Consider the following 15,126-nt stretch of genomic DNA (forward strand, 5'->3'; position numbering starts at 1 on the left):
TCTTTAACTTTGTACTTTAAATGTCAAGTGGCTCTCTTTTATTAAAAAAAAAAAAATGCCTGTACTTTTTCTAAAGAAATCTCAGTCTCTCTAGTTCTCTCCCTCCTTTCTTTTCTCCCCTCCTCTTCCCCTCCCCCTTCCCCTCTTCTCCTCCCCTCCCCCTTCCCCCTTCCTCCTCCTCCCATCCCCCTTTCCTTCCTCCTCCCCTCCCCACTCTTCCCCCCTTTCCCCCCTCCTCCGCGTCCTCCCCCTCCTCCGCGTCCTCCCCCTCCTCCTCCTCCTCCTTCTTCTTCTCCTCTCTCTCTTTCTCCCTCCCTCTGTCTCCTTACACAATTAATACCTACATCTCTTAAAGTTCTGGTTTCTAATCTAAGGGACAATTTCAAGTAATGACAAAATCTGGCAAATTCTTCTGACCACTTCACTATTCCTTGTTCCCTTCCTACATGGACCATTTGTGGCTGTAGGACATTCTAAGAGTTCAGAACATCTCTGATACCTACTCATCAAGATCTTTGCTATGTTCAGGCTCAGGAAGAGTTTTTGACCAAATACATTTACATACTGAGGCTATTGAAAGAAAAGAAACTGGAAAACAGAAACTTGCTCCTGTTGAAAACAATATTTGTGTAAAAATAAATTCTATATAAAAGTGTTTCATTATGAACACTTAAAGAAACCAAGAGTATAACCCTACAGGTTGAAAAAAAGATAAACTTTGTACATTTCAACAGACTTATTAACTTTATTTAATATTCTTCTCTGGGTTAGAAGGAAAAAATATCAGTGTTTCAGTTCCAAGTGTGTTTTGTGAGTTAAAGGGCAGTTGGCTCCTACCTGTGGGACGCAGATAAGCCAGCATATTTCCCATTAGCATTGCCCAGTCACTTTAAATTCAGAAGGAACGTGAACGAATGTTTGCCACAGAAACTGTTGACAGCAGTCATGCCACGCTCTCTCTGTGCATCTCAGTAACCTCTCAGACTCGTCTCCTTGATGAGCAGACAAAACAGGAGGCCTGAAGTTTTTATTTTCATCTGAATGGTATAGGTTATGTCGGGAAACAGAGGAATAGAGAGCTCTGGTGAAACAGATCTCTAGTGACTGCTGTGATTGGGAAACTAGATAATAAACAGTCCCTGATACCAGGATTCTAATGGCCTAAGATCAACACAGTCTGGAGACGCAGGCAGGAGTGGCCTTCCGTGCTCTGGCACAGACCCTCCCTGGAGAGCTCTTTGTGTCAACAAGAACAGCCAGCGCTGTTGGCCGGCTCCCAGCACTCAGAGTGGGGCTATCATTTTTGTTTGCTTTGCAAATATCTTAATGGGAAGTGGTTCAACACCACCTATGGGTTAATCTGAGGGGTTCTGCTTGGCAGCTGTTAGCTCTGAGAACCACATGGCCGCTCTCTGGTGGAGGGAGTCAGGCTGACTGTTAACTACCCAGCGGCAGGTCGAGTCATCTTCTTTGCTTATTGGATTTACTGGCTGGCAGGAAGCACCTTGTTGTCTTTTATTTTTAGTTTGTTCCTCCGGGAAGGTAGAGATGTTATTCACAGATCCAAGTGTGCTTTTCTCTCTAAGGGCAGTTGTTTGCCTTAGTTTCACTAGCATGCCACATACTTCTTTCACCTAAACTCATTCTCAGGAAACCTAAAATTTGGTATTAAAAGCAGTGGTGTGGTGGAGGAAGGGGGATTGTAGCAGGAAGAAGAATCTCATCTGTTAGCCTGCAAGGAGCGTAAAGCTACAGCCCTATCATCACCCAGGATCTATAGAATCAAATAGATACTGAATTTCTTAAACAATCTCTGTTCTGCTGTTCACTTAGTTTTCTCCTCTCTTCTTGAATTTGGCTTCTACTTGTCTTGACCCATGGGGATGCTTCCCTGGGTAACTCAGCCAAGTCACGTCTTCCTGGATCTCTGTCAGCTGACACTGCACAAATGAGCTCTTTCTTTATGCTATTTTCACTGGATTTCGGGCAGGTTGGGCTGGTTTCCACCAAGCAAGTTGGGGAAGTTCCTCAAGTGATGACAGACTTGTAGACAGTTTCCAACTGCCCCATTTGTCAGATGACTCTTTAGGTCCTGGAAACAATGTCCAGCTCCCTTAAGGAACAGTTCAGCCTTCTTTCTCAGACCTTCTCATTTCCTGAGGGTTTCAACACCTATTTTTAGGGTTTCCTAAACCCTAAAAATTGTTGAGTGCACAGGTCCTGAAGTCCACTAGCCCTGCTACTACTAAGGGTAAGATCTTGATGAACTTAATTATTTTCTCAGAGCCTTTGTTTCCTCATCTTTAAATGAAAGAACAAATGGCCCAATATCTACCTGACCAGGTCGTGAATGTTAGTGAAATGAGTTAACATACACAAAGTGCATGGTATCCCATCTGACATGTAGAAAGCACTCCTGAATAATAGTAATTGGGAGAGTTATTGTTGTCATCTCTGAGGAATCCACCCTTCTTTACGTAGTCCTGAGAATTATACATTCTTTTCTGAATTACATATTTTGAAGTATGTTACTCCCAAATCTTCAAAATTAAGCCAGTGCCAATTTGAGTATCAGAGTAAAAACTGATAGTGAGAGAATATAGTATATGTAATAAAATAAGAATTCATGAACCGCATTGATAGAGAGAGCGGGAGAGAGAGCAAAAGGAAGAAGGAAAGAGAAAGAAAAGAGAAAGGGATGGAGGGAAGGAAGAATAAGAGTAAGGTTTTCACTGCAATAGAATATCAAATAATAAATATAGAAGAAATAATAAAAACAGAAAATTACTATTTAGCAATTACCAAAGGAATCATTGTTTCAGGCAAGAATCATCAATGGATGCTAAAACTAGTATGTGAAAGTTGAAGTAGTAACAAGCTATTTACAGTCTCAGAGGAACTCTCTGTAAGATACTCGTTCATTATAAAAGGACAGTGGGGAAACCTGGCAGAAACCATCCTACCCGAGTGATGAAAGTTAGGACCACCAGTAATCGGACAAATTGACAGCACGTGCCTCCTGATAGGATGCACTGAGAAGAATACAACACCATTTCTGTGGATTTTTTGCCAAATGTGCATAAATTGAGTTTAATCACGAGGAAACAGCAGACAAACCAAACAGAGGGACCTCTTCCAAAATGACCTGTAGGCTTCAAAATGAAACAGACAAGAAGACTGAGGAATTGCTCCCCAGGAAAGGAGACTGAAGGAACTTGATAACTGAATGCAGTGTATGATCCAGAATGTTCTTTTGCTATAAAGGCACCATGGGCACAACTGGCAAAATCTGAACACAATCTATACATTGGATAATATTATTATTTAATATTAATTTTGTGATTTTGATTATTTTATTATAAACATGTAAGAGAATGCCCTTACTTTTAAGAGACATACACTGAAGTATTTAGGGATAACGGAGTATGATATGAAGTGCCACTGACCATCAAATGGTTCAGAAAAAAAGTTACATGTATGTGTATGTGTGTGTGTGTGTGTATCAGTATACATATAACTAGAGAGAGAAGGATAAGTAAAGGTGTATATTGCAAATATTTGGAGAATCTGCTGAGGAATAAATACACAGAATTCCCTATACCATTCTTGCATCTTTTCTACAAATGTAAAATTAATTAACAATAAAAAGTTAGAATTAAAAGATAGGTTAGTGCTGCTTCCTCCCTTTAGACAGGGCAGTTCAGGAGCCACTTTGTCTTTAGAGCCTGACCCCTCCCTTACCACACCTAAGCATCTGTCCACATCACCATTGCACTGTGTGGAGTCTGTCCTGCAGTTCCTCCACTGTGACATTGCGGATTAGTCATGGCCCACAATCTTGTTTAGACTTTTTCACTTCATTTTAAAAAATGCCTGAAAATGTTCCTCCCTACTGTCACTCCTCTACCTCACCTGCCTTTGGGCCTCATCGTTTGGTGTGCTCATCACACACCTCAGTTTAGGGCTTCTTGCTTCTCTTTCCCTGAACTGAGTACTACTTTCAGGATTAAAAGAGGAAAACTGGGTTAAATATTCTCTTTTTGGGGTGACAAGAGCATCATGCAAGGAATGTGGGTGCAAGGCCTTTCTTTCTCTTACCCTCTGCCTCCCTTGGATAAGTCCCATCACACTTTTTCTCCTGGGACTCAGTTTCCCCACTTACAGCATGAAAAAAGATGTAGTATATGGTGCCTGAAGGATCCTTTGCCCCACAGATCTATGCCATGGCCTAATTCAGTCTTTAAAATGCTGCAATTGCAAATCACAAGTAACTCAACTCACAAGTTACCTTATGACCCCACCCAAAGAAGAGACCAGTTACAGAAAGGAATACTTCAGACACCAGTCATTATCATTCTCCTGTCTCTCAAGCCTCAAGGTTCCAAATTCAGGGATTTGTCCTTCAGAAGTACAAAGTTGTAAACAATAAGTATAACACCATCCTAAGTATGTATTTTATTTCAAAATTTTGACCTTGTATACCCTTCTTAATTTAATCCTTTAAAAATCCTATGGTCTTATGTTTTTATTTTATTCTACCTGAAAGAACAAACGTAATCCTTGGCAAGAACTTTTATTCCTGTTTTGCTGATGAAAGAGCTGAGGTGCTGATTTGTTCAAGTTAAGGTTACCATATTTAGCAAATGAAAATGCAGGATAACCACTTAAATTTGGATTTTATATAAACAAAACATTTTTTTTTAGTTTTAGTATGTCCCAAAAAGTATTTGAAAAAATGTATGCTAAAAAATTATGCATTGTGTACCTGGAATTCAAATTTAACTGGGTGGACTATATTTTATCTGGCAACACTAGCCCAAGTTCTTTGGAACTAATATATCATGAATATGTATTTGTATATCATGAATACATATCACGAAGTATGTTGCTAAACTTTTACCAAGTGTTTACAATAGTTCTCTGACCTCTACATGCCATAAAATATAGATTTTTACCCTTTAAGAGCTTTTGATTAAAAACATATCCAAAGACATCAACTCTATTTATTTATTATGGACTTCACTCTGATGTCACCTTCTGTAGCCACTGAGTCTAAAATTACAGACTCTGCCTCCAGCGCTTCCTGTTCCCCTTCCCTGCTCTAACTTTCTTCTTTGGCATTTACTTCTATTTAATACGCTTTCATCTTTACTTATTTCTTTCTTTTATTATCAACCTCATCTAGAATGTAGGTTCTTAGAAACATCCCGATGCTATCTCCCCAATAACAGTAGCAGACAAATTGAAGGTGCTCAACAGATACTTGTAGAATGAGTGAACAATGCCTGGGAGGCTACCGAGGACTTTGTATCGCACATGTAATTAATATACATCATTCTTATAACCATATGGAATCTCAGATGTCCTGCCACCAAATTAGAGCCGTGAATGTGGTACAAGTGAGCATGCTCTTAATAGTAGTCCATAGATACAAGGTAAGTAAAGGTCAGCAGGTCATGGGCCAAGAGGTACCTGCAGGTACAGCTGGGCTTAATTTAATCTGCCTTTGCAAATGTTCTAGAACTAAATGTCGGTCTCCCCAAGTGTCAACCCTTAAGATCCCAAATACAATTGTACGACTATCCTAAAGAGTCCACTAACAAAATGGCACTGGATGCCGAGAACACAGGCTCCGTGTCTACCAGATCTGGGCTGTATCTTGGTGTGACCTGGACGGATTACTTAGCTCCTGCTGCGGCTGTGAAATGGGCACCCTGATCAGACCGCTGCTGCTAGCACTGAGGGAAGGATGATCCAGCCAAGTCCTCAGCAGAGTAAACTGCTGTTCAGCCATTCTGGCTGTGCTGCGGCCCTCAGCCCACGGCTCTGCGTTACTTTGGGTGATGGTGCTCACCACTGCATCTTAAATGCATCTCTGGGCCTGAGGCTGGGACTTCTCTCAGCTACTTTGTGTGCTGAAAAAGGACTGGAGTAGGTTTTTTTTTTTTTGGAGTAGGTTTTATGGTCAGGTGTCCTTTTGCCTGAGACAGCAAGCATTCCCAGCAGAAGGAAGAAAAGTCTTCTGTTCCCCCTAGACTTCAGATAGTGACAGCTCCCTGCACAAAAGTAGTGAAGTAGAAAAAAAATGAGACTGCAAGAACTGGCAAATTAAGGCTGAATGGGCTCCCGGTTAGGGAAAAGCAATGAGACAAACAAATACTGCATTTAAAGGACTCGGTGGGATTTGGAAAAATAGAATAAGTACATAAAGCTAAGTAGTGGTAACTTAGAGCAGTGGCATTATGAAATATTTATCAGTCTTTTCGAGTCCTTTTGATGAATTTTTCCTTGAGCCATATTCTAAAACTTAAAATAATTATGTGTCCAAGAGCAAAAACAAAATTCATTTACACGTATTTTAAGTATAACATGCATATTCCACTCATTCAGCAGTGATACTTATTGGGGGTTTGACACAGGGAATGCATTCAAAATCCTTATAGAAGTTACCAAACTTAATGAGAAGAAATAATGGAAAAGCTGTGATCATTTCTTCAGTTTCCTTTTTTTTTCTCTAACAATTTGATTTCACTTCTCCTATATTCTTTGTATTTCCTTCAAATCATATGTTAAAGCCCAGGAATAATGTTTTCCCTCTCTAGAAATCAAAAAGTGCCGATTAAAATAATAATGAGGTACTTTTTTTTTCCCCAAGAGGTAAGCTAAATTAAAAAGACTGATACTATACCATGTTGGTGACATAATGGATATGTAGTTTTTTCTTTCTTTTTTAAAGGAGGATATGATGATGTCATTCAAAAGACTTAAAGTAAGCAAAAAATTACTCAACCTTTAACAAAATAGCCTTACATTAAGATTTATTCTAGGAAAATAACTGGACAAGTCGTCGTTGGCAGCCGTCCGTCTCGAGAGACGATGGTGTAGCTTCTTAAGAGTCTATCTGCACCGCCGAGAATGGTTGTGCAGTCCGACTCGGGAGTGACACGGTATCTGTCTCCTCCCGTGTTGAATCGACATCTTGCGATGACACTGGAGTGTCCTCTCCAGTGAAGCTGAAGCTACAGAGCCTGGGCGGGGTGATGTGGAGGGTCTGCTGTTGCCCATGCAGCAGACCCCCCCTCTCTTCGCAGCTGAAGGGTCCAAGGGAAAGACGGAGTCAATACAGCTTGGCTTCAGGTGCGCCGCAGGAGTTGCCGGTGTTGACTACAACGTCAAACCGCCTTAGGGACTCCGGCTCCGGATTTTCTGTCGGGGTTTACTCCCTTAGCCTTTCCCCTGAAGAGGTATGCCGCAAGGCAGCGGAGGTTTTTTGGAGTCAGAGTTTTCCTTCTCTGATGTGCCCTGACTGGACGATCGAACCAGCGACACTTAGCTCGCAGGCCGACGCTCAATCCACTGAGCCAAACCAGCCAGGGTGAACTGGACAAGTACTCATCACTATATGCACAGGATATTTAATGATCCATTATTTATAATTTAATAAAAATGAAAACACCTTAAATATCTAAAAATAATATATTAGTTAAATAAACCACTTATGATAATCACCTAGTGAAATACTATATAGCCATAAATACGACATACATGCATACTTGCATATGTGGACATTAAACACAAATATATGGAAAGATACTCATGATTATAAAAGGTAGGTTAAAATAGTAAACATATTATGAGTCATTGTTTTTAAATGTATATTTTGTGATAGAAAAGATCTTAAAAAAAATATACATCAAAGCGTTAAGAGTAGTTATGTCTGGGTGTGGAGATTATCCCTGATCTTTATTTTCTTCTCTTTGCAATATCTGTAATGTATAGAGTACATCAGTGAATATCTATCATTTTTAATCAGAAAAAAAATTTTAATACAAGAAAGAATAAAAGAGAAATATTTCGACACTAGTTCTTTTAAACACTTACTCTGAGGAGAAAGTCAGTTATTACTCTACTTTTGTTGATTAGTGATTGGTGAATATTCAGACCAGTTGGGAGTTTGGAGCATTTTCATCAACTTAAAAATAAAGAAGAAAAGATAAAACAGTAACAGCTCTGATATCTCAAAAGCCAAGTGGTTTATGGTACTTGCTCTTCTTTGCTCTCTCTCCTTTGATCAAAACCTGTTAAAGCTCACCTTAAGTAGGTGATTTGTAGACACTTTTAATTGGTCAGGGTGTGGCATCAAACAAGTCAGTTCCAGAACGAACTTTTTAGTGTATTTATGCCCAATAGTTTATGCAAATACACATAGGAGCCTCCAACTCTGCCCAGAGTAGAAGGGATGGCCATGAACATGGAATGTTCATGTTCCATGTAAGAACTAAATAAGAACACTCGAGTTGCCAGCTGGGGTTCAACCTGTGGTCAGTTCATACAGAAATCCTCTTAGCTCTCAGGTCCACAAGGGATGTTTTACATGGGCAGTGTCCTCTTCTCTAATGTCATTCCTTAAATATTTTAATTTACCTTCAGAACTTGAACTTATCGAAACCATTTCTGAAGATATTTATGTTTTCTATTATCTTTCACTTTAATAACCCCATAAAGAAAGTTGTGTGACTTGTCCTTCCTCAAGATTCATGGGGTTCCTACTGTGTTAAAAAAAATCTTGGTCTGGGCATATCTTTTACAGGGTGGATTGACCACTACTTCTTGGGAACAAGAAATTGACTTCTTATTAAAATCTCTGTGTACAAAATACAAGAAGCAGGAATAAATTTGCTTGGTGACGCTGATGAGCCTTCCTCCCAGGGCAATCAAGTAAGACACAAGTATACAGTGAGAATTACTCCCAAATCTAGAGACAGCAGGAAACTAACAAAAATCAACCCACTGTGAGGTAGCTGCAATCTATCCTGTTTTGAAATTAGAAGATGCTCTCAAGTGCAAATGACTAATGGATTTCTCAGTTTGTTTAGAAACCATTTTAAATTATAATTGATCGAAAATAAGATATAATCTTGCCAATTTTATCAGTTAATAAAAACTGCGAAAATTTAAATGAAGCTTAGAAAATGCAGAATCAGAGACTAACCAGTGTCTCTACTCCCATCCAAGAAAAAAGTTATTGATTCTAACCTTAAAGTACTAAAAGGTCAGTTAACAAGACCAGATTCCTTTGTTCTATTTCTGATGTGTAATTCATTCTCCAGAGTGTATCAACCAATTAGTGAGCAGGAGAGTATAGTCCATATTATACTACTCACTGTAAAATCATAGACTGGCATTCTATTTTCCAAATATGATTCTTTTGAGTTTAGGTAGTGCAACCCAGCTCCCCCCAAAATCATCACCCCTCAGCAAACTGGCAAACCGCAAAGCTGAGACCCAGTCCCTAAACACAGTGACTTCACCTGGTGCCGCCAGCCCAGCATGACAAAGCCAGCTGACCTCAGGAATCTTTGCTACAGAAGACGGGAAGATGCCAGGCATTCTCGGCAGCCCTGCACTCAAGAGCGCTGCAGCCTTCATTCTGTTTCTCATCCAGTCACACTGGGATCAGGGTTTCAGAAGAAGGAATTAGACATGAGTTTCATTTGGGGGTGTTTTCAAGGCAGATGCCCAGCAGAAGTGTTCTCTGTGGTGACTGAGAGTTTGTATCTTCCCTAGAACCCACAATTCAGTGAACCTACGGCAGCAGAGCAGCCAAGGAGCCAGGCCCTGGACGCGCTCTGCTTGAGACTTCAGTTCCGGCTTCTGAGAGGCTAGAAGAGTCCTAGACAGTGGCAGTGAAGCCTTTATAGAAAAACTACCTTCCTATTCACCACCCTTTGATAACCAAATTCGCTGCTTCTGCCATTTAGCATGTGATTTCTAATGGAGGCTGAGGACAGTGATAATTTTTTCCCCCTATAGATTCAAGATAATATCATATTTTTTAATGAATAATTCTATTTTTTAAAAAAATTATTTATTTATTTGTTTGTTTATTTATTTATTTTTAGAGAGAGGGGAAAGGAGAAAGAGAGGGAGAGAAACATTACTGTGTGGTTACCTCTCACTTGCGCCCCTCAACTGGGGACCTGACGTGCAACCTAGCCATGTGCCCTGACTGGGAATCGAACCAGTGACACTTGGCTCGCAGGCTGATGCTCAATCTACTGAGCCACAGCATTCAGGGATGAATAATTCTTTAATATCATTTAATACCAGTCCATCGTCAAATTTTCCCAATTGTGGAGGTCAAGCCAATTATCCCATAAAATAGCTCACCTTTAAGGATTTGCTTGCTTGATTCTCTGTGGTCTTAGGTTGCCCTATATACCCTGTGTTTTAGGTAATGGCAAATTAGATTTAAAGTTTTGATTAGATTCAATTTAAATGATTTTGACCTAAAGAAAAAATATAAATATCCTGGCTGAGGTTGCAATCTTTATATTGCCTCACATCACAAGACAGTGTTGTCTGGACATTAGTGGTGTCTGGACATTGGATTAATATGGTGACCTTCTGATTTCTCCAGGGTGCAGTTACCTGCTCCCCTTGTGACCTGAAGGAATATGTATGGTGGTGTTTTGGCACCATATGAATGTCCTGTTTCCCGTCAACCATTTGTCTAAAGGTTTTATCAGCAATTAATCATCCTTGCCTGAATCCATAATTTCCTTTCAAGGTCTCCTTTTCTATGTCAGCAGGTCTTATGCTGCACTATTTACTAGTTAGGACATGAAGACGTCATTAGCTTCTTGATCCTTCATTCCCTCACCTGTAAAATGGGTTGTTGGAGGTGTTACATGGGAGGTCCATGTATCCATGCTTTGCTAGGTGCCTGGTGCCATGTACGCATCGACTACCTGTTACTGTTGTGCTTTTCTGTGTGTTGCTTGTGACACCTTGCAGAGCACTGTCCACTTACTGTCAGTCTCAAGTCCCTGAGGTAAACAACAACATACCCGATGAAATTGCTGCGGAATTCAAGCAGTTACACTTTTAAAGAATATTGACTTACACCATTTTTAAAAAGTAAATTGGAATCTGTTTCACATAAGCACTGTCTAGATCAGTGCTTCCTAAGGCATGTTATAGGAACCAATGGACCCCCGGCATGCTCCATGGGAGAAGGTTCCATCGTTGAAACAACATCTGGGAAGTGCTGCCCATTCTTCTCCCCTGTAGGTTTTCATTGTGCATATTATTAAGGTCAAAGTTCTGGAAAGCGTCTCAGGAAAGAAACCTGCTTAACTTTGCTTAATCAACTACTTCCTCATCTCTTTGCCATGGCATCTACCCACCCCTCCTCCACCTTTTAAAAACAAGGTAACACATACAAACATTGCATTGAGCTGCTTTAGATTTTTCCAAAGGCTTGAATGAGGAGGGAGTCAAACTGATGAGAGTTTGGAAAGCATCTGCCACTGGCTTTTGGACTCTGAAAAGCCATGCAAGCTAGTGGAGTTCCTAAGAGGTTCATTTATCTGTTAGGGTGGGAATGGCAGAAATTGGAGTCTCCATAGTAATTCAAAAGGTGAGCTCTCTTCCTTAAATTTTCTCCAAATCTCATCAGGACTCCTAGAGGATATCAGAGTCCAGCCGTCCTCCAGGTGTCCCACAGCCACTGGGACTTACCCAGGCTGACAGGAATGAGTCCTGTGAGCTAATGCACAGAGACAAAAGGGCCTAGAAGGTGTAATGGTTCAGAGGAAGAACAGATGATTTGGAATCAGAAAAACAGGGGGTCAGCATCTTAACTCTACCACATATTCACCTTGATTCCTGGGAAAATCCCTTATCCTCTCTGAACTTCAGTTTCTTCATCTATATAATAGGGTTTAGCTCAGTGGATTGAGCGTCGGCCTGCGAGCTAAGTGTCGCTGGTTCGATCTTCCAGTCAGGGTACATCAGAGAAGGAAAACTCTGACTCCAAAAAACCTCCGCTGCCTTGCGGCATACCTCTTCAGGGGAAAGGCTAAGGGAGTAAACCCCGACAGAAAATCTGGAGCCGGAGTCCCTAAGGCGGTTTGACGTTGTAGTCAACACCGGCAACTCCTGCGGCGCACCTGAACCCAAGCTGTATCGACTCCGTCTTTCCCTTGGACCCTTCAGCTGCGAAGAGAGGGGGGTTCTGCTGCATGGGCAACAGCAGACCCTCCATATCACCCTGCCCAGGCTCTGTAGCTTCAGCTTCACTGGAGAGGACACTCCAGCGTCATCGCAAGATGTCGATTCAACACGGGAGGAGACAGATACCGTGTCACTCCCGAGTCGGACTGCACAGCCATTCTCGGCGGTGCAGATAGACTCTTAAGAAGCTACACCATCGTCTCTCGAGACGGACGGCTGCCAACCGATAATAGGGACAATTAAAGCACTTAGCTCAAAATGTTTGTGAAAATCTCATTGGATATATAAAACATATTTTTGTATATGAAGTACTGTATAAATGCTAGTAACTTTAATTTTAATGTTAAGGGCATGCTAACTGATCTCCATGATCTATATTTTGGGGGTCCACTAGTCATTCTTGTATTTATTCAACTTGTCTCATGTTATTGAGACACTTACAATGTACCAGACACTGGATTAGGTGCTGACAGAGAGTATAAAATACAGCACATCTAGTCCCTGCCTTCATGGAACTTATATTCCAAAGTGGGAGACATATGATAAACAAATATGCACACAAATTAAGTATAACATTATAGTCCCCTTGCCCCAGGTATTGGTTTAATATTTTAAAAATGGATTTATTGCTATAATCTACTATAAACAGGTACATTTTGAAGGTAATATTCAGAAAATAAATTTGTCATTACAAATAAACATTAAGATTATTAGTGTAGAACTCAAAGAGACCTAAGGAATAATTTATCTCAATCCCCTCATTTTATAGATGAAGAAAACTAGAATCTGGAATATTGTAGAAATTTACCCAGTCACATATTTGGGTTTTGTGTGTGTGTTTGTGTGTGTTTGTGAGAGAGAGAGAGAGAGAGAGAGAGAGAGAGAGAGAGAGAGAGAGAGAGAGATCTGAGACCTTGAGGCCAGGGTTAGAACCCAGCTTTTCCTTCCTCTAATCAGCTTTCCACTCTGCTGGGTTCCTCTGAAAGGAACTGTAAACACTGGCTTCTATTTTAACAGTACATTATGATTATCACACTTGATACAATGTGTTCCAAATACAAGAAATTGGGGATGCAGCACAATTGATTTTTCCAAACTTTGCTCCATGTACAGTTATTTTAATAATAGATATTAATAGGTTATCACTTTTTAAGTTTCTTGGTCAAAAACGTTCTCTTCCCACCCTACTTTGGAAATTAATAAACATGTCTGGTGATTGTAAAAGATCATGCCTGCATTAAGGAAACCTCTTAAACTCTATTCAGCTCAGCATTTCCCAAACATGTTTGACTACAGAGTCTATTTTTAATTATTTAACAACTAAAGTGATTAATGTGCTGGGTGGATAGTGCATCCTTAGCATCAACTTAGTTGGCTTCTTGGTAAAGTTTGTAAAAACACAATAGTAAACCAGATTGGATCACACAACTTTAAAAAGGACAGTTTCTTAGGTTTTAGGATCTCAGGCTGACTGTGGATTTAAGAGCAACACCATGTCTTTATAACCAAGGACTGGAGTGGGAAACAATGGGAGCATAATTAAACAAGTCTCTTTTAATAAAGTGTTTTAATTATCATTTTCAGATCTTTTTAAAATTGTGATTATTTTAATTTTTGTTTTTAGGCATTCACAAGCCCAGAGTTCTCCAAAAGGACTTGATGTCTTCGCAGGATATCCAAATAAGGTAGCTGGATATCTTGATTTCGAAGTGACTACGTATCTTTATTTCAGACTCATCTGAGTCTGTGGGCGGGTAGCCTGTCTGTGGCTGCCTGGTCCAGCCAACCAAACATAAAACTGTTAGTGATAGTTCGAAGTCTTTGAGACAAAAGACCAGCTTGCTAAAGAACTTGGTTCAGCAGAGAGACAGGCAGGTACAGCGAAGAGAGAATCAAAAGCCTGGAAATTTGCTGCTGAGAATAAATGCTAGCTGCTCCCCGAGGTGATTTGTCTGCGCACTCCACTCTCTACAGATGTTAGAGCCTCTTTCTGAGCAGGGACCCGAGGTTCTTTGGTAGCACTTTGATATCCTGCTCGAATTCAATATGTGAAATGGAGGCGTCTCTCTGTGACTTGGAGCCCACAGCAGGCTTTGAAGTCTGATCCAATTTTTGCTGCCTACTATTTGATGTTGAAAGGATGAAATGAAGAAAATGTACAGTTTTTGCCAGTAACTCTGCTGAGCATATGTAAGATTAAAAAAACAAAATCCTTTGGATGATATACTTAGAAATGTTAAGTAGATTAATACCTTCCTATAGGTTTTCTTTTTTCTTTCTTAGGGATAAACATCAACTCTAAGAGAAAATCAGCACATAGCTGTTTTTATATTCTGAACTGTAATTAATTAATTTAAGAGGGAGCTAGGTTAAGTTGTTCAGAGGAAGAAATAAATGAATGAAGTAAACGGGGTCATGACTTTGCTACTAATTGCCCCCTAGGAGAGGACCTCAACTCAATTTTAATACAAGACAGGGGCAACTTACAACATGACCCCAATATACTTGTCTGCTCCATACGATTGGGGTGAGGGGTCCCTTAGTTAAATGGAAGCCATATCCTTAAGGTTATTCCATCAGCAGATAAAAATAATGTTTCTTTTACTGGGTCTTTCTGAAGCGCCCAGTCCCCGGGACCAATCTGCTGACTTCTCAGACACTCCACGCTGCTCCAAGTTGCCAGGGACCGAGTCCCTCCAGGGGAGCCCCTGCAACACCTGGTAAGAAGAACATTTGGATCGCATGCTATGTCTACCCTTTGCATGGCTGTGTCCTTTTTAAAAAGTTATTTGGGCAGGACTGTCTAGAAGGCAGGGCTGAGACAGCGATAGGACTTAGTGCTAACACCAAGTTCGGGTTTGGGAAGCCTTACAGACTGGAAGCAGTTTGCTGCCTACCTGTGCCATTTAAGCTTACTTTTTCTGAGGGAGGAAAATGAATGTCGTGACCATACCTTTCCCTTTACATGTAAGAACCTCAAATTAAGAAACTACTTAAAAGTTCATTTGGTTAAAGGAAAGATAAACAACTGACCAGCTTTCAGTGAAGCAGATCATTCAGGGTCAAAATCTAGGGCTTGGTAAAGAATGTGGATTTAATGAGGAGTTC

The 15,126-nt window shown here is 40.4% G+C and overlaps 1 protein-coding gene across 1 annotated transcript in view; it reads left to right on the forward strand.

The window, feature by feature from the left end:
- MYO3B (myosin IIIB) overlaps window positions 1–15,126 on the forward strand; it is a 437,546-nt gene that overhangs the window by 287,840 nt on the left and 134,580 nt on the right. Inside the window, exons 30-31 of the mRNA XM_090280660.1 lie at window positions 13,643–13,703; window positions 14,639–14,738. Coding sequence (XP_090136786.1) covers window positions 13,643–13,703; window positions 14,639–14,738 — 161 coding nt within the window. The remainder of the gene's footprint in view (window positions 1–13,642; window positions 13,704–14,638; window positions 14,739–15,126) is intronic.

The sequence above is a fragment of the Furipterus horrens genome, unplaced genomic scaffold (genome assembly GCF_987537825.1).
Source record: "Furipterus horrens unplaced genomic scaffold, mFurHor1.1.pri manual_scaffold_1, whole genome shotgun sequence".
NCBI lineage: Eukaryota > Metazoa > Chordata > Mammalia > Chiroptera > Furipteridae > Furipterus > Furipterus horrens.